Source organism: Ixodes scapularis, unplaced genomic scaffold (genome assembly GCF_016920785.2).
Source record: "Ixodes scapularis isolate PalLabHiFi unplaced genomic scaffold, ASM1692078v2 PGA_scaffold5__190_contigs__length_132052651, whole genome shotgun sequence".
Classification (NCBI taxonomy): Eukaryota; Metazoa; Arthropoda; class Arachnida; order Ixodida; family Ixodidae; genus Ixodes; species Ixodes scapularis.
The window spans coordinates 47,989,996-48,012,439 of NW_024609880.1; the positions used below are offsets into that span (position 1 = coordinate 47,989,996).

The following is a 22,444-nucleotide window of genomic DNA, read 5'->3' on the forward strand; positions in this document are numbered from 1 at the left end:
CTTGACTCGTGCTGTGCTTGCTTCATTTCAGTGCTTTGATGGTGGCTGTCGTGTAAATGCTTCCCGCGTCGCTGTCCCATCTGTCTTTGCAGCCTGTTTGAACAGGAGATCATGTCATACATTCCGGCCCAGTACACCTCTGGGAGCAGTTCTAGTCATCGCTCACCAAGAGATTCTCCGCAGCCTTCGCCACAGGCCTCCCCAGGTGAGCAGCCGACCATGACAACTGGTGGAAGGACTCTTCCTTTTGGTATTCGTTTATGAATTCCTACTCGCCCTTTAGTTGAATACTCTAGTAAGCCTAAAATTCTAACATGCAGATAATACAGAAACCCAGCAGGTATTCAGGTTTGGTTTGTAGAACCCGAATGTACACACACTAATCTCAGCCGTGGCCTCTTATATCAGTGTTCTCCATCGACCGAGAATATCCACGCTTGGGGCTGCCGAGTTGGAAAGTACCATCGAAACTTTTTGCCCCTAGGTGATGCCACTCGGCCATGCACAACGTTGTGAAGTACTCAGTTCACTATTTTTAAAATAACTGGCACCACCTGGTGAAAAACTGGGTTCGAGGATTTCCAGAATGAAACAATGTGTTTCTTTAGAAAGAGAGGGTAGAGGCGTCTTTGTACAAACCTAGGAGCAAAAGATAAGTCACTGTAGGCATGGACGGGGCGTCGTGGAAGCCTAACCTAGGCCATTGCTGCTCGTCGAGCCAGCAGGATCTAGCTTTTTTGGTCAAGGAAGTGCCCTGTCTCGCTTGAGCATGTGCTCAAGCATTTTCATACCAGAACTTCCTGGACCGACGATTTCTGAAATAATGGATTTTTACTGTCTATAGTCGGTTACAAGTCAAGAAGGTAGGAGAAGCTCCTCCCACAAGCGTAATGCGCCCGTTTCAAATCTCTCCGCAGTCGAAAGAAGAGTTCACTGGAAACGCTCCTTGTTCCGCTTCAATGGATTCCCACTTGTCTCCAATCCCACTTTTTAAGAAAGTGACCTTTGTATTCATCGGAGAGGGAACCGAGCCCCTGAAAGCAGCCTTTGTATCCATCGGGGGGGGAAGCTAATCCCCGAAAGTCGTATTTGTTTCCGTCGGTGGGGGAGAACTCTAATCTCCCTCTCGTGGTTTCCACAATGCTAAGTCAAAGTCGAAAGATAAAGCAAATATGTACAGAAAGGCAAGACCCTCCTCGCGCGTTGTCCGCGACGTCACGGAAACGGTAGGACGCTATTGGATGCGGAGGTGGCGGAGGGATATCTGATTCCCTTTGAGGGGCATTTGCCGCTACCTTCTTAACCTGTAACTGACTATAGTCCGTGCAGGCCTGGTTTTCCTCCTAGGTTGATTATGTCCAGCTTGATTATATATCTATGGTATAGTCCAAGTTGTTTTGCTCGGTTGCTTGGCTGCTTAAATGCAAGTGGCAGCTGCCTTTATCAAAATCTTTCTTCTCACACCCTGCAGGACTTCAAAGGGCCAACGTTCGAGCGCCTGCCCCTTACCGACGGGACTTTGAGGCCAAGCTGCGGAACTTCTACCGCAAGCTGGAGTCCAAGGGCTATGGTCAGGGCCCCAGCAAATTAAAGTGAGTACAAACTTCCAGTTGCTGCGGAAGCTTTATTGCTGGCTGCGCTGGGCCAGTGCCGTGAGCTCCAGGAGCCACGTGGCCCACGCAGACGTCTGAAGCAGCATCGTCTGCGGTTACTTGTCTTATTGGTTGATAGAAAAAGAGACGACGATACCGCTGGTGTCTCTTTTTTTCTGTACCAATGGTATCTCTTTCTCTTTACCTTTTCTTGAATCTCTGTTTTTTTTTTCATGTTTTTGCCTTTTAAGTTCATGCTGGCTCCATCCCAGTGTCATGCGCCAATTAGCTCAACTCAGGCCGTTACTTAGTCAGCTGGGACCTTTGATTCTAGCTTATTTATTGGGAATAATAACTATTGTAATGGTTTCCTTAAATGCCTTCAAAAAGTGTGTCTAAGGGAACATGAATAGATAAATAGGCAATAAGCAGTACTACATTTTTGGTGGCATGCCCTTCCCCTGTGGATTCGAAATGTGATGCTGGGCAACACGAGCTGTTTGGTGGAACATCTGAGCAAAGGAATGAAATGCCCCACAGGGTGTTGCCCCCAGCTCAACGTCATCAGGATGCACCTAGGAAAGCAGTACAGCAATCCCTCGTTACAAAATTGCTTTTTTTTAATTATCGCTTTTATCGAAGTTCAAGGTGGTCCCGACCGAAATGCATGCATTTTTGACCGGATTATTCGTAGTGTATCGGTGGCCGACCACATTTATTACGAAGGCCGAGGTGCCGAAAGCATGCAAGCCTACACGGAGGCGCACGAAGACACAGCTGGCAGAGCGCCGCTTCCGATGCCAATGCGCCGACGCGGAGACGCGGGCAGGGAGCAGCGTCAGTGTTCCAACGCCGCTCATGACGCCTGCAGCCGACACTGCCCGACTCCTGTCGGAATCGAGTCAAGGGAGCGATGGATCCCAGAGGTCCCTTCGGGAGCCCCCGACGCACCCGCGTCTGACTGCATGCGCTTGCGGCGTACTACACGCACACGTGCGTTGTGTGGGAAATCCGGAGTGTTTACCGAAAGTTGCTTAGATCTGCGAGGTTGAGAAAAGTGGCCGGCCTAAGTGCGAAATCGCCAAAGAATTCGACATTCCAGCATCGGCTGTTCGACCCTGTCCGGCTTTTTGCAGAACAAGCAAGGAATATTGGACGAGTTCGAGAAGTTTCTCATAGCCGCCTCGGTGGCTCCGAGGCGAGAGCGCTGGCCTACGGATCCCCATGTGGCGGGTTCAAATCCCGACCGAGGTGCCCGCAATCTGACGGAGGTTTATTGCAGAGGAGGCGCCGTGTAACCGAGCTTTCGGTTGCACGTCAAAGGATCCCCAGGTGGTCGAAATTAATCCCCAGTCCTCCGCTGGGGCGTGCCAGATGCCCGTCGTTGGTTTGGCACGTAAAACCTCAGAATTTGACTTTTGATTTTGAGAAATTTCTCATGCAGGAGAAAGCGCACCCACGGCCCGAAAATGAAAGATCGCCAACTGCTTTGCGCACGTCTGATTTTCTCTCACGAGCATGCTTTCCGAGCCGGTGCATGATTTCCATAGCTGCAGCGCTCTCAACAGGGGTGCGTAAAGACATGGTGGCAAAGCCGCCGAGGATAACTTTGATTTGATAGCGCTCGTCGATGTGGACGGGTCCGTTGTTGCTCCAGCTACGGATGCTGCAATCGTAGACCTTGCGTCCGGCCAGGGGAAACACGACGTGATGTCGGAAAGGTACCTCGGGAAACGCCAACGACTGCGGAGACGCACGACATCCTACAACTGATTCCATGGAGTGCAGCGGTGGTGACAGTGTTCTTGCGACGTCTGGAGCAGTTCGAAAAGAACTGATGCCCGGATGAAATTATTGGCAAATTCCACTTAAATATTTTCTTACTCGGTAAAGCCGCCACGAGATGTTCATAATTAAGGTTTGTTTGATTAAATATACGGTCGATCCGCAGTGTTCCCGTCCATCTTCAAGGCTGCTGGCACTGTTTTTTTTTTTTGGCTCTATCGCTTTTATAGAATTACCGCTTATATCATATTTTTTGTTGTCCTGTTAAGGGATTACTGTATATGTTGCACCTGACTGTATTTGCATTAAACATAGTTCCGAGCAATGACAGTGGCTTGCCTGCATTCCTAATTTTGAATTGTTCTCTAATTCCAGACTAAACATCCGTCGGGATCACCTACTCGAAGACGCATTCACAAAGATAATGGCTGCGTCCAAGAAAGACCTCCAGAAGTCGAGGCTTTACATAGGATTTGCAGGAGAAGAAGGGTAAGCCGAGCCTTCGTTAACTTACAGAGGTCATGGGTTTTCTTCGAAGGTAGTGATGGTTACTACATTTATGGGCAGTAACAAATTGCCTGCAGGCATTGAGGAAAGTTGCTAACTTATACCTTGTCACATCGGCATTTTAAAGGCTTCCGAAATCAAAAGAACTTGAGCAATCAGCAGAACAGGGCTTGACACAAGTAGCACAAAAAACGAACCGGCAACCTTTTAGCTGAATTCCTAAGCTGAGCAGCATTTGGCTAAATGCCATTTGAAGTGCCTGTTTGACATGAGTAAAACTCTGGGAGTGCCACAAATGAGCTAGGTTTTTCTCTAGTCTTTGAACAGTCAACAAAAGCTGTGAGCACAAGCTAGAAGCTCTGAGAGCCATCTGCTCACTCTCGCTTCATTTGGAGAAGCGAGAGTAGTCTTCGCATACGGGGACAAGGCTGGATCAGCCACGTTAGTAGACAAATTAAACCAGATGTCTGTCCGAATAATTCTTGGGGTAAAATCCATAAAGTGTATTATTCCTCGGGGTCCACGTTCCCGGGAATTTTCTTTATTACAGTGGTAGCTGGTGTGGATTTTTCCCTCTACAGGAAATGACGTTCATTGTTGATGTTGTAGTGTTTGTAGTTGTTGTCATTGTTGGTGTTGTAGTTGGCATTGTAGGGCATCTGTCGTTGATGCCAAATCTTTGAAAACAATCGCCTGCCGGAATCGAACCTGGGTCCGCTGTGTACAAAGTGGAGGCATTACCACAGAGCTACACCACAGCGTTAATAACCCGCCCTATACTTAATTTTTCTAGTGCCCAATGCCATTGCATGTGCACTCTGAAAAAAAAAAAAAAATAGCCGATAACAGAATGCCTTTGTAGCACTGTCAATGCCATGAGTTTGTGCCAGGAGATGTGCCTTCCAGTGCCCTGGAACAGACGAGAAACAAAAACGTTGAGAATAAAATAGTTGGATGTCTATTGTGCTCCGAGCGTTCACGCACCCCCCAGTGCGTGAATGCAAGGCTGATGCCCGACAACTTCGCCGTGACTTGTTGCACCTATTGTTATGACTGTACTGTGGTTTAACACGAGACTGCTCCTTTTTTTCGTTATTTTGGTTAGACAAAAGTAAGCATTGATCGGAACTTTTGTTAAAAAAAAAAAACAAGACACGGCCGTGGGATTCCCCAACCTCCACTGAAGGTGCGCGTAACCTGAACACTTGGAAAACATCCCAGTACCGATAAGAGAAGGAAACCAGACAAGTGGCGTGGTTACCGAGGAGAGGAGCATCCTCGCAGACAGTCCAGTGTTGGTTGTGTTCCGGGTCAGCACAAAATAAAGCTGTGTTTAAAGATTTCTTTCCACGAAACTTTTGTTTTTTTTATTCAAGGACAGCTCCAGCTTTGAGTTTTACTGTTTCCTCAGACTTTGATGAAACCAGCCCGGCGGTCACTTATTGGCAGTTCGTCAGAATCTACTGAAAACATGGAGCCCTAATTATACTCAAACAAAACCGAAGTAGAGTTCGGCCAGACGAGGGGTGGCCGTGGTGTCGTAAGTAGATGTAGTGTTTGATTTGACGACGCTGCAGAGGCCTCGTCAAGTTTTTGGTGAGGCCTCTGCAGTCTACATCAGTGACTGGTGATGTCTGACGTGAAATAAAATATTGATTGATCGGTTCATTCCTATCGCTGCGCTTTCCCAGGCTGGACTATGGGGGCCCCTCCCGGGAGTTCTTCTTCCTGCTCTCGCGGGAGCTGTTCAACCCGTACTACGGCCTGTTTGAGTACTCAGCCAACGACACGTACACGGTGCAAGTGAGCCCCATGGCAGCCTTTGTGGACAACCAGCACGAGTGGTTCCGGTTCAGCGGGCGGGTGCTGGGCTTGGCCCTGGTGCACCAGCACCTGCTTGACGCCTTCTTCACCCGGCCCTTCTACAAGGCCCTGCTCAGGCTGTGAGTGGATGGGCCAAGTCGCGTCGGAAAGAAGGCACGACTGCGGCGTGACGGCCGTCGCATTTGTGACAGCAGTGAGGCGGAAAGGCCGGTTCACATATTTACGTTTGAGTGTGACTGAGAGTGTTTGTGACCGCTTCCGAGGAGAGAACTCGTCGGCATCATCGGTCGAGTCAATTTCGAGCTTTTCCGATTCGAATATTACTTCTTGGAGTGTTGCGAGATTGAATCTACGCACTACGAGAAATGATCACCTATAACATTGTCCGAAATATTTTTAAACCCACGACGAAAGAGTGAAGCATACAATTTTTCTTTAATTAGACTCATGTCAGGATTGTTTTAGGGTTATCCAGTAGATGCCACAAGCATGTCATCGCGAGCGGTGACAAGCGGTTGCGACATACTCGAAAAACGGTGCCCAAAAGAAGTCCTCGACTTTTGGGCACCCTTTTTAACTTAAAGGGGCCCACCAACAATTTTTTGACAGGTTTGAAGTTCGCGCTGAAACGGAGCTCCATCAAAGCAGGAACACCCAGGAAAAAAAAAATTACAGAAATTCGCAATATTTTGCGAGTTATTAGCAAATTAAATTTTGCAAAAAACAACTTTTAATAAGCAAAACATTGCGCTTCATGACGTAAAATGAAACAGTTTAGCGATTAGAGCAAAGCGGTTGGCCAATTGGACGCGAGTTTGGTTGATAGCCCGTCGACCCGGTCGGCTCATCGGCCATTAGGCCTAGTTGCAACCATCGCAGCTTTGGGATCGGGTTGCCATCATCGATGAATTTACCGGGCTTATCGGATTTTGAGGGCGGATCTGGGCGTCGCGCCGTACGAGGACACTCCACGCAATCGCCGCGTCTCTGCCTTGATCCGCTTCGACAGCCGCGGAAGACTCGTCTCCCGCAACTCCGCCACCGGAGCCGCCTGGGCGACTAGGAGGTACAAACTGGGGAGCTTTCCCGTTGGGCATGATATAAGCTGGGTCCCGTCGCCGCACTTCGCTCGAACAGTGAAAAGTCTGTCACAGCACTAAAAGAAAATAAGGGTTCCCCTCGCTCCTCTTACTGCTTTTAGTTGACCGGGACCGGGGGCGCACAAGTGAAAATACGATGCGCGTTGTCCGCACGGACCACTTGGCGTCTGCTCGCGATGGTACATCGCGGACGCTGCTGGGAGGCGCGCATGAACAACGAGGCGTTGTTCTCGCCGTTTTTTGAACTTTACTTTGCAACTTTATTAGCTCTGTAAAAATGACTTGTTTGAGAAATAATGTCTGTTAACGTGTGATATACTTTATTTCGCTTCAAAATTCCTGGGACGGCTCTCGCCAATCACGAAACCCAGAGAATGTGACGTAGAGTGAAAGGGAGCGCCGTTTTGCGCGCGCATTCGGCACCTCGCGGCGCCACCGTCGGAGAAGGTGTTTCCGAGTTGTCAAATTAAAATATGATTCGCTAATATTTTCAAACTCTTTTGTTGTCCAGTGGGTTTCCGGGACCACTAGCGTGTAGAAACCGCAAAAAAAAGTCGACGCTCAAATACTGTTGGAGGGCCCCTTTAACGGCACCAGCTATCATTTTTCCCCAGCACGCTTCCGGTCCGCGTATATTTCCACGTTTTTTATGCATTGTCCTTTTACCGTAGGAAGGAATTGTGTCGACGGCGTCATGAGTGATTGTTTCCCGAAGCGTAGCGCGTGGGTTTGGTCTCGCAGATGCTGCAGAATCCAGCGTCCCGTTCGAAACCGTAAGTGTGCACTTGGGGCGAGAAATGGCGAATTCGGCACGCGCTTCGGAAGCGATACCAAAGCGGCGACGGACGGCATCACGGAAACCGGCGATCATGCTGTCGGACGTCGTCATCTTGGTGGTTGATCGTAGAAGTTTTGGGAAAAAAGTATGAGCGAACGCGAACGTCACCGCCGCCGTTGGGCTCTGACTCGTGAGCGTGGACGTGATTCTGAGTGATCCTGATGGCATTGTCTGGCCCCCTCCCTCGCAGGCCCTGCTCGCTGAGCGACCTGGAGTACCTGGATGCGGAGTTCCACCAGTCGCTGGTCTGGCTGAAGGAGAACGACATCAGCGACATGGGCCTGGAGCTGAGCTTCTCGGTGGTGGAGGAGGTGGCCGGCCACGTGCTAGAGCGGGAGCTCAAGCCGGGCGGGCGCTCCCTGCCCGTGTCGGAGCGCAACAAGAAGGAGTACATCGAGCGCATGCTCAAGTGGCGCCTGGAGCGGGGCGTTGCCGACCAGACGGAGTGCCTCGTCAGGGGCTTCTACGAGGTGGGCCGTCCTCATTCTCGGGGGCCGTGTCTACTCCGTCTCTCCTAGAGCCGCCTAATAAGCTACGCTTCGGAGTGGTGGTTCTCGAATGAGGATCTGCACATCCTTTGAGGTCACTTTCTTAGGGTGCCCAAAGCCCTCGACCTTGGCTTGGACCCACACATTTATGTGTAACTAAATCAAGGTTAAAAAAACCAAACCATGTGCACTGAGTGAGTAGGGTTGATAGTTATCCGTCTCAAAGCTTCAAAGTTGCCTCGAATTGACTATCGTCATTGTATTCATCCGATAGCCCCACCTGGTGGTTGTCCTCCATATATTCTAAGACAGCCTGAGCTTTCCTACTCGGCATCTTAAGGGGGGATACGGCCCCGAAATTCCTTTTTTTTTCGAAAAAATGCATTTTTAAAAAATATTGTATTTGGGTTCACTATATTCTGGAGCATAGTTTCAGAAAGTTTCATTTATAAATACGCAGTATTTATTTCGCAAAAAATTATTTTCGACAAGCTCGCGGCCGCGCGGGCTGCGCGCGGAGATCCGCCGAGCGAGCAGAACAGCGAAGTTCGGCGTTTTCAAATTAGGCCTACTCCGCACTCGTTCGACGCAGCCGAGGTATCTTACCCTCGTTGGAAGCGCCGTTTCTTCTAGTTTCTGCCCATAGAAGCTTGCTACATTGGAGGCTATCTGTGGCCCGGGAGAACCCCGTACAAACAAGCCGAAAAAACGTGGGAACTGTGATACCAGCAATCCTATTGGTTGCGACCCGAAACGGGGCTCATGATTGGCCGCCTTCGGTGACGTCGCTCCTTGTTCGCCTGATACGCGCGCTTTCGGCTGCTTCTTTCGCTTCTGATCGTATCGCTACTTCGCCGCTGTTTAGATTCGTTTTCCCTTTTTGTTCCCGGTAGCTTTGATCCCGGTAGTTTTTCTGCCGAGGAATGCCTGCCTCCAAGGTTAGCACTCGCAGTAGCTTTGGCCGGCGTTCTCGATGGCGAAAACCGAGGGGTCGATCAGCGGCACTCCACGCAAAGGACGGGGACCCGTCTCCGCCGCCGCCGTCACCATTACCATCTTCAAGCTCAAGTGCGGCTTTGCGGACATCGGAGCCTACAGCTTCATCTCCGAATGCTCATCGGCTTCCTGTCTCCTCCGAATCGGATGTGCTGACCACGTTCGAGAAGAAGCTCAGCCTGCTCGATTTTGACGCGGGGACTACGGACGACCCGGAGCCGACAGACGCTCCCGTTGAAAAGCCGCTGGACGGCTATCGGCTCCTCAGTGTGTCGGCCGTGCAAACTCTTGTTGCGGCTTTGCTCTGCCCCAAGTGCCACGGAGAACTGCTGAGCTTGCGAGAAGAAGGAATTGGCGTCAACCTTCAGTTCGTTGTTAGCTGCTCGACTTGCGGAGACATCGTCACGACACCGCATTCACCGTCAATTGGCAAGTCTCGACAGAACGAACTCGCGGTGCGTCTCGGCGTCGTTGGAAGAGACTGTGGCATCAGTTTTACGAAGCTCACGAATCTTTTCGGGGGCCTCAACGCTCCGCCCCCGATGCACGTCAAGTCGTACCAGAAGATTGCAACGAAAGTACACGATGCGGCGATGCAAGCGGCGAGTGACGCAATGAGGGACGCTGCGCAAGCCGTGAGGGACGCGCAACCGACCGGGAACCCGAGCGCCGGCAGCGATCGTTTAGATGTCTGCATCAGCTACGATGGCACGTGGCATAAACGTGGCCATACATCGCACTTCGGAGTTGGCGTTGCTATCGAACTGGAGACCGGCTTGGTGCTTGACTTTTCGGTCCAGAGCAAGTATTGCCACGGGTGCGAGTTGGGCCCCAATGAAGACGACGAACACTTCGAGGAGTGGGCAGAAACCCACAAGGCAACTTGCCAGAAGAACTACGAGGGATTGTCCAATGCAATGGAGGTACAGGCGGCTGCAACCATCTTCAGCCGGTCTATTGAGCTACACAATATGCAGTACGTCACTGTTTTGTGCGACGGCGACAGCAAGGCCTTCACGCATGTGTCCAGCCTTGACCTGTACGACAAGGACATCCACAAGGAGGATTGCATCAATCACGTAGCAAAGAGGATGTATGCAGGTCTGGAGAAACTCAAGAAAACAAAAAAAGGACTGGGAGGAAAAGGGAAGCTGACCAACGTAGTGATGAAAAAGCTGACGAACTACTATGCTTGCGCTTTGAAGGACAACGCGCCTGATGTCGTGAAGATGCAGCGAGCCATCTTTGCCAGCCTGTTCCACACGTACTCCACAGACGAGGAGCCCCGTCACGTGGGCTGTCCAGATGGCGAGGATTCGTGGTGCCATTTATAACCGCCACAAGGCCCTTGAAGCAGCCTTCGACACCACGGCCACACAGACCAGCATTCTCCAAAGACGTTGCAAGAGAGCTTGTTCCAGTGTACAACCGGCTGTCGCGAAAGGAGTTGCTCCTCCGATGCTCCCGCATGATGACACAAAATGCGAACGAGTCTTTCAACGCCCTTATTTGGAAGCGATGCCCCAAGACGGAGTTCGCCTCCTTGCGAACTGTCGAGACAGCTGTCGCCCTAGCTGTCCTCGAGTTCAACCTTGGACCTAAAGGTTTCGAAAGGACGCTCCAAAAGATGGGCATCACCCCAGGAAGCCACCAGGAGAAGCATGCCCACAAGGCGACTCTGGGGAAGATCGTGAAGGCCAGAGTGAAGGCACAGGACTCATCAAAGCTCGCACACAAAAGACGGAAGCTGGAGGCTATTGCCAGGGAGCAACAGAGCCTGGAGGTCGAAGGTGCCACCTATGTCCCAGGCGGATTTTGAGAACAAGCCGCAAGCTGCTGCCAGCAAGCAATGCGCCCATGAAGTTGAAGGTGCCACCAATGACTCGGTTGGATTTCAAGTTTCTGGCATCGTCCGAAAATAAAAAAAAACAGAAGTTGAAACTTCAACCGCATTTTTCTCAGTTTCACTTTTTGACAGGAATTCTTGTTTTAGGAAAGCTATCGTTTGACATTCAGAATAATGAGGGACATCATTCAAGGTCCTCTGGGACTGAAATTTTCTGGGGAACAAGATAGACTACTTCACAGTTAAAAAAATACACTCCTTCATGAAAAAAAAAATAAAAAACTGAAACATGAAAATTTTAGAATTTTTTTTTAATTTTGGGATGTTGCTATTTTCATCATAATTGAATATTTTGCAATATATTTTTTATCTAGGTTGCACTGTGGGTATTGTTCTTCTCATTGAAGCAGGTAGTTTGCCACCAGCTAATATTATTTTTCTACGATAGACTTCCTAATGAAGTGTCTTTTTTCTGAAGTGTAAAAATCGTAGCATACTGTAAAGTTCACCGATAATGCTAAAACTTGGCAGATTATCCTTCCTCATAGTGCTGAAATAACCGTCAAAATTTGAGCCAAATTGGGTGAAGGGTTCAAAAGTTGACCCTCCCAGGCCATATCCCCCCTTAAGCTTGGGACGTCGCATTTTCTAATCGCAACAGTTGTCGACCAAGGGGTCGATTGTAAAAGTTCTTACGAAGGGTATTCACTTGCTTCTTGTTCTGCTTTGAAACAAGTGTCAAAAGGAACGTGTTCATGTTTTGTGTCTCGTAGGTCGTCGACTCTCGTCTGGTATCCGTCTTCGACGCCCGAGAGCTGGAGCTGGTGATCGCGGGGACGGCAGAGATAGACACGGCGGACTGGAGGAAAAACACTGAGTACCGATCGGGTGAGGGACTGTGCATTAAGGGCCTCCATACCCAGCTTTTGTTAAAGACTAAAGGCTGTTTCTCACATTTGTGTTTAATGTGGCTGAGTGCGTTGTTGGGGCTTGTAACTGCCAGTGAAGAGTGATCACACTGACACTATTTACCGGATGGCCCTGAAACTCTTCCAGTCAGCGTATAGACCAACGCGCGCCATTTACAAACAAGCCCGCATTTGCGCACACCAGGTTCGCGTGGAGGGAAGCGGCTGCACGGGCGTCACGCCGACGGCAATGCCACCGCAGCGACGTGGCGTTGTACCCGAGCATCGATGTATAAACTAGACCGAAGCTTTTTTGAAGTGTTTGCGAGATCCAATTTACGCTTTGTGTACGAGAAAGGGTCACTAATTACATTAAGAGCATTATTTCTAGCCCACGGTGCAAAAATAGCCCGTAAAACATTTGAAAAATTTGTGCAGTTTGGAAGTGTTTAAAGGGTAACTGAAGCAGTTCTGTATTTGAGGAAAAACACTTGAATCGTCTTCATTTGACCTCCAGGATCGGGAATATCGAGATTATTTTTCAATTTGGTGCGTGAAGGCTGCAGAAAATCGTTTTCAAAGTACCGCTAGAGCCCATCCTTCTCGGAGCGCGACATCATATTGTGAGTTTTCGGAACTTCTGCTCTCGCTTATCTTCAGCACGTATCAAAGCTACGCACGTGCACTCTTGCTATCTTTTGAAAAAAAAAAAAAAAAAGGTCAGCAAAATATGTCACGACTGGTGTCAGGGGGGGAGTATACCTGTAAAGCTTGCAATTGCACGGGCCGCCCACACGAGCAACACGCACTTGGTCGCCGAAAGATACTAGTACGACATAGTGACAGGTTGGAGGTTTTTCGTGTTTTCTCGCGTTTAGTTACATGCTATAAAATTCACCTCCAACTCTTTTTTTTTTTTTTTTTTGTTTTCCCCCAGAACTTTTTTTGTTTTTTTGTAAGGGCTACACTCGCGCTCTTTCGGTCTGCGCCCTCCTCCTCCCGTGACGCACGTCTGCGGGCATTCCTTGCAGGCTACCACGACGGCCACCCCGTCATCCAGTGGTTCTGGCTGGCCATTGAGAAATTTGACAACGAGCGTCGCCTGCGGCTGCTCCAGTTTGTCACGGGCACCTCGAGCATCCCGTACGAGGGCTTCGCCGCGCTGCGCGGCAGCAACGGGCCGCGCAAGTTCTGCATCGAGAAGTGGGGGAAGCCCACCAGCCTGCCCAGGTGAGCTTCGGCACAGAAATGTGGGAACGTTTGTTGAATGCCTCGAGCCGTGCGCCACGAAGATGAGCAACCCTCGTGCGGTCGACACGAGCACCGCACAAACTTTCGATTTGGGCGCGCAACAATCGATGCCTCGAGTTGCGTTCGGGCAGTGGCTCTTGCCCAATCACCACGACGGCGGGAAGGGTCGATCGTTAGCAATGTGCGGAACTCGGCACTTACCGCGTGCTTTGCCGAACCCGGCACGTTGCTACAGTAAACCTTAATGGCATGTTATTGGTTGCAGGTGACGTGACTGTTTGTTCTGACTGAAAGTTGAGGGAGTGAACGCTGCTCGTTTTTTTGCTAATCTTTTTTTTTGCAACTGCCAATGCGCGAAAAACAAAAAAAGTAATTTGTGTTTTATAGGTAGGATTCTGTGTTTTCGGAGTTGATTTTTCGCCAAATTCGGGGAGTGTTTTTGGAGTTCATTTTTTTCAGAAAACTCAGTTTTTGGAGTTTATGTTTGTTTGATTCCCGATTCTCCACAATTCTGTGTTTGATTTCACCGTGTTTTCTATTAAAAATAAATAAATAATATACAGGTGTAAACATATACTAAATAAAACAAAATAAGACGCGCTTGTATCGAATAATATTTCTTTAGCTGGATTTAGCATTGGTGCCATTACCATTGGCAATACTAATTTGTCCCACGACAAAAGTTGCACTCAGGTGTTGATTCAATAAACGTCGATACCTTAAAATCAATCAACTCCGAGAGGTAGTCGCTGGAAAGCTCGTATTCATCCCATTCTATTTTATCAACCTATCCCGTGGCCGCGCAAAGTGGAGTGTTAAAGGATGTAACAGAGAAGTTTCAACTACCCCTAGCTCTTCCCTATTTTATGCAATCTGTAAGGTCCATACCTTTCACTGTTACAAAAACACAACCTTTCCCTCCTCTAAAGCACAAATAGTATGGTCCAAACTGGAAACCAAAACAGTGGCTTTTGTCATGACCCGAAAGTACAATGACCTGTTGTCCTGAATGAACCTTGATGAGATAAGCGCTGAGACCCCTCTTGACAGTGGTCTGAGATGTGAAAGATAGCTGTGATGGCATTCTACCAGGACCATTGACCCTGTATAAGGGTCAATGGTCCTGGTAGAAGCTAATCCCTGTAGAAGGGTCAATGGTCCTGGTAGAACTTAATTGCAAAAAATGTCCTCTCTTTTTTCTTTTTTTTTAGGGGGGGGAGGGGTGTATTGGCACATCAAAATTTGGAGATTATCGGATAAATCAGATTTGAGTAAAATTTCTATCCGAAAACACGGTATCAAATGTGAAGGAATAATTCTAAGCGGTATTTACTGAAAGTACAAAAACTGTTGCGTTGTCCCTTTAATTGATGGCTTCCTGAATGTATCCAACTCCTCTCTTCCTTCGTCCATGCAGAGCTCACACCTGCTTCAACCGTCTGGACCTTCCTCCGTACACGTCCTTCGACATGCTGTACGAGAAGCTGCTGCTGGCCGTCGAAGAGTCCAGCACCTTCGGCATCGAGTGAAGGCCGAAACAAAGGAGACCGATAGTTCTACCACTGGACACCCAGAGCGTCGTCGTCGTTGTCTCGGTGTCCGGAAGTCGAGCCGAGCCGGCATCACGAGCCACGCTGCCCCAACGAGGCGGCCCGTCCCCCAGAGCTGCCTCTCTGCCACGTGTGTGCCAGCCAAACTTTGTACGTGCCGGACTGCTAGCTGTGCGCCGTTCCCATCCATGCCGACCAAGACGACAATCCCGGAGGCATGGATGGCGACTTCTGCTGCCTTTCCCCATTTCGTCCCGCGGCTACGGTTTCCGTATATTTATTCCAGTCCCTTTTTTCCGCGGCGCTTCTGCGTTTACGGCTCCAGGGCTGCTTTGCCAAATACAATTTGTCGACCGTTTTCTTTTTTTTTTTTAAGGATGTCCCACGTGCTGTTATGAGCACGAGGAAGTTACGACTTGTGTTGCTTATATGCAATTGCGGGACAAACACCATGGCAATCACCGGTTTTTCTTGCACCAAGAAACTGGCGTCTCGCAAGCAAGTAGCGTAGTCTCCAAGCCGCAAGCCTTCCTCGCCGCGCCCCGGAAACAGCGCGACGCGAGGCGGCCGCTTCGGGTACGGCGACTGTCATACATGCGCGGTGGGCACGGTCACACCCAAGTACCACGGTGGGAAGGAGCCAAATGAAACGGAGCTCGGTCTGTGCATGGGAGGAATCACCCTGGTGTCCTTATTGTTTTTGTATTTTTTCTCGCCTCGCTGAAATGCACGAGAATAGAATCGTGTCAAGGCGGTGCGTCCGATGTTCCTTTGCATTTGCGTCCCACGCTGCCGACTTTGAAGGGTCAATCGATTCGAGGCGAGGTGTTGCATTTTTGCCAGGTATTGTTCATAGTAGTAGTTACGACGAGTCCTTTAACATATTTATTCTTTCGGTTTCTCCCTCAGGACACAAACGGGTGTAGTAGCATATTAGTCGATTAACAGTTCCCCCTATTTATTTTTGACGCTGCCACAAAACGGAATCTACCGTGTTTTCCTGTCTTTGTTTTCTTTTTTGTATTTGAATTAATATTTGCAGATATTTAGGAAGTATTTGGTTGTTATGAAAGTATAGTGTTTTCTAACACGTTGTCCATTATATTTTATTGCTGCTCCTTGTTGTGGTACAACTGCAACAATTTTTTTTTTTTGGTGTGTCGCTAATGTAGTCGCGTTTGCTGAAGCCTTCGTTGTTGTGTCCAGCTTTGTGATAGGTGCGACAGAGAGCAGTAAGGAGTTCCCTACAAACCACTTCTCATTCCAGACAGCAGGAAGCTTGTTGCAAGCAAACGTCTGTCTTTCATTTAGCATGCGTTATGACAATTTGTATATGTTATGTGTACAAACTTTAGACTGTTTTTTTTTTTTCTTTTTAGAGGGGGGGGGGGGGGGGGGGGGGGAGAAAGAAAGGAGAAGGAGAGACTTGTCGTACAGCCTGTTTGTAATGGGGTATTTGAATCACTGGTGTACAGCTTTTGAGATTTGGGTGTTTTAATTATTGCCTCCTGGGTGCCCTCTTTTGTGCATAACTTTGACTCGTGTTGTTTTCAAGGATGCCGGGATTAATGATTCCCGAAAACAAAATATCCTTGCGAAAGGAGATACATTTAGACAAGGTGTTTTTTTCACCGACAGCGTTTGCCCCTGTACAACTATGCTCGGCTTCCCATTGTGCCACCTGTCGAAAATGAGGAATGGCCGATCCATTACTGCATGGAAGACAGAAGGTCAGCTAAATTGGCAAGCTTTCTGTGAAGTAGAATCGCTGCCGACTGTATGACAATGATGAAATTACGGGATATTCACTGCAGGGTCACATTTTTTTATGGAAATTATGCTTTGCAGATGTGTGCAAAGGAAAGAGAGTTCCCGAGAAAAGAGAACAGTTTTTTTTGGCCCGGGTAAATAAACTGTGCATCGCACGAAGCTCAAACTTCATGAGAGTGTGACCCCAGGAGTTTGGATATTACACGAAAGTTTGAAAACACGACTCTACCTTGATCCAAAGATAATTGAGCCGACAACCACCTAAGCCTAATATCGTCAAAACAAGAAAGGACACTGTGGGCACATGAAGCATCTATTTCAGTGAACAAAACTTCTCAGCAAGAAAGACTATATTGTTTTCTTTCTTGCTGACAAGTTGTGTTTCACTAAAAAAGATAGAACAGGTGCAAACAGTGTCATTTCTTAATTTCACAATATTAGGCTTAGCTGGGCATCGGCCCATAAACAAATTTTGTTTTTTCTCAATTATCTTTTGACCCAGGTGACGTTATTTTCTCAAACTTTAACGTTCTATCCCAATTGTTAGCATTACATTCTCACGAAGTTTGCGCTTTCTGCTATGCATAGTTTATTTACTTGAACCAAAAAACTTGGTTCTCATCTCTTGGAGACTCCCTGTAGTTAATGCTACTACCAATTTCAAAGGATGTCTAATTTATTTTTAGCCTTGGGTCAACTGACTTCAAATTTTCACTGCCTTTATGCGCAAACCTCAGAAGAAAGGTCACAGACGGAAGTCTTGTAGCATGACTGCTGCTTGAGTTCGGTGAAGCCTTTTTGTTAGTTTGCTTTTTATTCCTGTGAATTATAATGGCCGGTTTTATACTGAGTGAGAAATGCTATCTACTGCCATGAAAAAAAAAACTTGTTCACCCGGTGTCATTGATCAGTTGTCACTGTTTTTAACCTTTTATTTTGTTGGTGTTGTCTGCCTGTTTTATTATTTTAAGTTTTTGCCTTGTAGGTTTCGAAAATGACCCCTAACAAATGACGCATTTCAAGCTTTGTCTTCGCTGCTGCGACGAAAGACTTGAGAAACTCGGCATAATATTTAGTGTGACACTCCCCAACAAAAATATCATTGTTTGTGAATGCAAAGTTTGTTGATGCGGCAAACCTTCTGTGGTTCCGAACAAAGCTACCACCGCTGAGTGGTGCATCTCACACTCGGAGGGACTCGCAGTCATTCCTCCATTGTCTACTTGGTTGCACTTTGGCGAGGCTGGAGCACAGTCAATACAAACCATGTCACATAGGGCTCAGAAGTGCATGGTTTGAACCATTGGAATTTGTTTCTTGGTGCATGGTGCCGCAGCTGAGTGCCGGGATGAAGTTGGACTGTGTATACCATAACAGAAGTTTTAAAATGAGATCTTGGCTGAACCGAAAATGTACGAGAGATCTGTTCTGTGGTGGCACCTTGCTGAGGCAATAGGCCCATCTGGTTACAAAACATGCTTCATGGTAGCAGGTAATTGCTGTTTTGAGCAAGGTACAAATTTCGTTTATGCTTTTCCTTAGCCTACGAAAACAACTCTAGTTTGAATGCCATATTCGCAACGTCGCCGTTGAACCAATGAAAGTTACTTTGCGCCAGATTACCAGTGCGCCACAAAGAAATTTGGAAATTAGTGCACTCCACACAAAGTGTTGCCGGTTCCTTTGTGACGCCCTGTCGACGACAGGATGCAAGGCTTCGTGGCGTGTTCTAGCATTCCCAGGAGACTTTGTACGAACCCAGGCATTTCCAGGCTCGCTCGCTCCCTCTCGCAGCCCAGCAGTAGTCGCCAGTGGCGGCTTGCAGTGATAACCGCTTCGCATTCTCGGATGGCTGCTGCTTTCTTGCGGCCCTCCTTTTCTAAGCCACGGAGTATTTTGGTATACGAAAAACAAAACAGGAAAAGTGGCGACGCTGAGATGGCTGCCCTCTTCTTTGCCCGCTGAAGGGGTGAGCGTATGCTCCGTTCCTTTTTGCACATGCGGCGGGTTTTCGACGGGCGGGTAAAGTTGCACACGGCTTTTTGTACAAACGACATGTGTACGCACGGATGCGCCCATGCACACGCAAAGTGGGCACGACTGTACAGTGAATGAATGAAACGGCAATGCTCCTGTATATTATAGAGCAATAAAAAAATGGGTTCGCAAGCCAAGGAGTTTTGGTGAGAGGCTCGCTTTCTGTACGAGTTTTTTGTATGTGAAAAACTAAAATACCAAGCCCATGCCGAAATGAGCGCCCATTTGCTACTTTTGAAACATTCTAAAACTCACGTGGAATTCTCTTGGTAGATTTGGAACGATCCAAAAGCGCTGCGTGCTCGCGCCTTTAGTGCGGTAGATGAGAGCGAGCGCTCGAACGTTCAAGGTACGAACAGAAAAGTGCTTCAAAACCGCTCCAAATCCACCAAGGGAAGTCCCCATAAGCAAAGGACATAAGCGCCCACCCAAGACTTTCGGGTCTGACATCAACTATGTTGTCTAGGCTAGCTTTAAGGCTGGTTCACACGCTTGCATGGGTACGACCGAGTGCGACTAGAACGTTAATCCTCGTACGGGTTGCTATGGCAATGGGGTTTTAGGCCGCTTACGACCGCCATCGCTGCTGCGCGGCCCGGTCTAAAGCTGTCGCAAGAGGCTTAAAAATCGGTTGCAGTAGCACTCAGTCGGACTCGACGCGAGTGTGGGAATCGGCCTTGAGAGCACGTGGCTTCCTTACGCGTCTCGTTCGTGCACGCTCCCGCGCGAAGGAATCGCCAAACGAAGCCACGCGCTCGCGCAAGTAGCTTTGACAGCGGTGAAGCACTGTGGAAGCTACAGTGGCCGTGACATTGTAGTACAAATTTCTCTTCGTCGACCACTTCTTCGAGCACCCTGTGATCAGGGGCTCCGGAAGCGGGGGGGCAGGGTGGGCTTGAGCCCCTCCTGTCCTCAGGACCGAGCTGCCGAGCCCCCCCTCCCCCTCCTTTTCTTTTTTTTTTTTTAGTTTGTGTGTTTGCAGGTTATCTGTTATGGGCCTTCGGCCTATCTGCTGTACCTCCGTCTCTCCTGAACCGAAATAAATTAAATGAAAATGAAATGACCCTTTATGCACGCTGACCTACCACCCGCCTCATCTCCGCCAAGCACGAAAAGCACCGGGGCGAAGGAGAGACTTGCTTGAAAAGTCAAAACCAGAAGAAAATGACAGGCAGGACTCATGAACCTGATTGACAACCAGTTGAGAGCGAGCAAAGAGGGGACAGCGAAGTGAATGGATTCCGACAAGATGACGTCGGCGAGCGTTTGTCTGCTTCCCCCGTGTGGAAGCAAGAAGCCCAGAAGATGATGATGCTTCTGGCCCGCGGACAAAACAGGCAGGCGGTACTACCGCGGCGCTTAAAGGCCATCATTAGGAGAGGGGGGGCTGGTGAGCTTGAGTGGGGATTTGGGAGTGCTTAGAAGAGGCGAAAGGCTACGAGCTCCCAATTGTGACAAGGCGCCTTCGATGGCGAAAGCTTTGCGCTCATGCGGCGTTGTGCCCGCAGGGGGGTCAGGTATGAGGCGACACATGTTTACAAAACTCAGGAGAAATATTGAGAAAAGCCGACAGGAAAGAGGAGTTTGGTAGCTGGCCTGGAGCTCTGTGTTTGCGTAAATGAGATGCTATTATTTCGCGAGATCATTGTGATGTAGTTTGTAAATCTCACATAACACGCATCCACCGTTTTTACTCCGTAGTGTACTTTTTTGGTGGATGCCTTTTTCGGTGGATGCATGGAAATGATATCTATCAGCCGCGCTTAGCCGCTGCGCAATGCCAAAATCTTAGACTCTATGAAGTGTTTTGAACCGACCCGATGCGCACACAAGGACCCGATGCGCACACGAGGACGTAAGCAGTTAAAAGCGGTGGCCCACGAGTGTATGAATATTGGTTTTTACAGTGACTATCCAAGTCTAGCGCTATCACCAGTCGTCGCTGCGTTGATAAAAAAATTTGTGTGCGTGCCACTGGGCAGTGGCGATGCGAGCTCATGATTTTCTGGTATTTGTTTTTCACCTCTATAACTTCACTTTCACATCCTATTAGGAAAATGCGTTTGAGGCGGAAATCAGTAAGTAGTTAAATGGTTGGAATGATCCACTCTCTCGTTGCAACCGTCGGATTCAAAAGTGCTGCACACGTCGCGCTGCAACTTAATTATTATTTTTTTTTTTTTTGCTGGTGACGATTCTTTATTAATATTCTCTCCAAGCGCTACATGTTTCAAAACAACTTACAACCAAGGATTTGGAATACAATAATAAATATAAATATTAAAAAAAAACAAAAAAAAAAAAAACACAAAGCGTTTACTTCTACGAAAAGCGGGGGTTCACCGACCAGAAGGCAGGTCTCAAATAAATGTATTATGATGATGATGGTTACGTAGAAAATCACCACGAACAACTGAACAATTCTAGCGAATTACCACGATTGGAATATTATTAAACTTCACAATGCCTTGTACTCTGCGACACTGGGCATGACGTTTTCCTTGCATGATTGTCCTATTTTGGTTTGGATTTCTTATATCTAATTGTTTATATGTCTTTGCCCGTGACGTACGACGTTCTTTACCGTCGTACTTTGGTACCAAGCGCCCTATTAATGCAGTGGAAGCTATCTTGTCAATTGCCTCAGCGAGCGTTTCAAATCATGATACGTTTGCACACCCAACGTCACGCTGCCATATGCGAAGGACTCCTGTTTGCAGTACAGTATTACGTCAATGCAAGGCATCTATTCCGATCTTCGTTGTTAGCTCAAATTCCTCCGTTGTTCGATGTGATTGGATGAACCTTCTGTTCTGCAAGAAAATGAACGCGGAGGCTCCTAAACTGTGAAGGCGTCACGAAACTCAACATAAAGGGGGATTTCCGCACGAACGAAAGCCAAAGGGGTTTGGGTTTTCGAGTATGAATGGAAACTTCGCAGGAAGGAGACTGGCTGGTACAGCCTCCCCCAACCCTAACGCCGCCACGAGATAGCCCTCTCTGGTGACACTTTGACTTGTCGGTATACCCTAACCAGGGGAGGCATTCAAGCTGGTCTGTTGTCCGATTTATCTCTTAGCAAGCGGCAATATCTTAATAACTGGAAAATCAAGTGACGTCATTGAGGCTGGAGAGGAGCACTGTACTTACCTATCCTTATCTCGACTTCCTTTTTCAAACTAAAGTAAAAAAAAAGGCTGTTACAAGCCGGCAATAGTGACAGTATCACTTAGCGCCCTTAGCTTTAAGATGCGTCATCGATGCTATTCATGTATCGTGAAACCTGAAAGCACAAGGTGAATGCAACCGGTTCATTCAGGCTAAAATATTGTTTTTAGACAAAACCCCGAGACTGGGGGGAAAAAAGGACAACACAACACGAAGTCTCAAACACAGCTCTTATCCTTAAGCGCCTTCCTTTTGTGATGCCCCCCCAGCTTGCATTGACGCCAGGAGTCCGAAGCGATCACGGTAGATGTACTTGATCCTAAGGCACATACCGATGTACGTAATCTCTGCCTCCAATTGAGAATTCGATGGTCCAACTTGCTGTGTGTGAGACTTCGTGTTGTGTTGTCCTTTCTTTTCCGCGAGTCTCGGGGTTTTGTGTAAAACTTTTAACACTAGTTTGTCCACGTCTGCGTTAATACATCATGGTTCCCCGAGAATCCCTAAAAGAAGGTACGTTTTCCTTTTTAGACATAGCCAATATGGCATAGGCACAGCTGCGGTTGATATGTAAAAGTTGGTATAGAAAAGAAAAGAATAAAGAACGCATGGGGCGGCTGATTTAAGTGGTTATTCAATCATTGCATGAGTTGTCAGTGCAAGCTTCTTACTGTTATTTTACTGAACCATTGTTTTACTTTGTTTTCTATGGATAAGTGCGTGAATATGTGAACGCACTGCATTAATATGTTTTCATTCAAATATGGCAATTAATGTCAACCTG

The 22,444-nt window shown here is 48.1% G+C and overlaps 1 protein-coding gene across 1 annotated transcript in view; it reads left to right on the forward strand.

Annotated features, from left to right (window-relative positions):
- LOC8033840 (E3 ubiquitin-protein ligase HECW2) overlaps positions 1-18,642 on the forward strand; it is an 81,197-nt gene extending 62,555 nt beyond the window's left edge. The window contains 8 exon segments of the mRNA XM_029993004.4: positions 93-205; positions 1,472-1,592; positions 3,753-3,866; positions 5,576-5,827; positions 7,837-8,116; positions 11,750-11,864; positions 12,916-13,114; positions 14,553-18,642. Of these exon segments, the coding sequence (XP_029848864.2) occupies positions 93-205; positions 1,472-1,592; positions 3,753-3,866; positions 5,576-5,827; positions 7,837-8,116; positions 11,750-11,864; positions 12,916-13,114; positions 14,553-14,664 (1,306 nt within the window). The 3' untranslated portion in view covers positions 14,665-18,642.
- Positions 18,643-22,444: the final 3,802 nt, after the last annotated feature.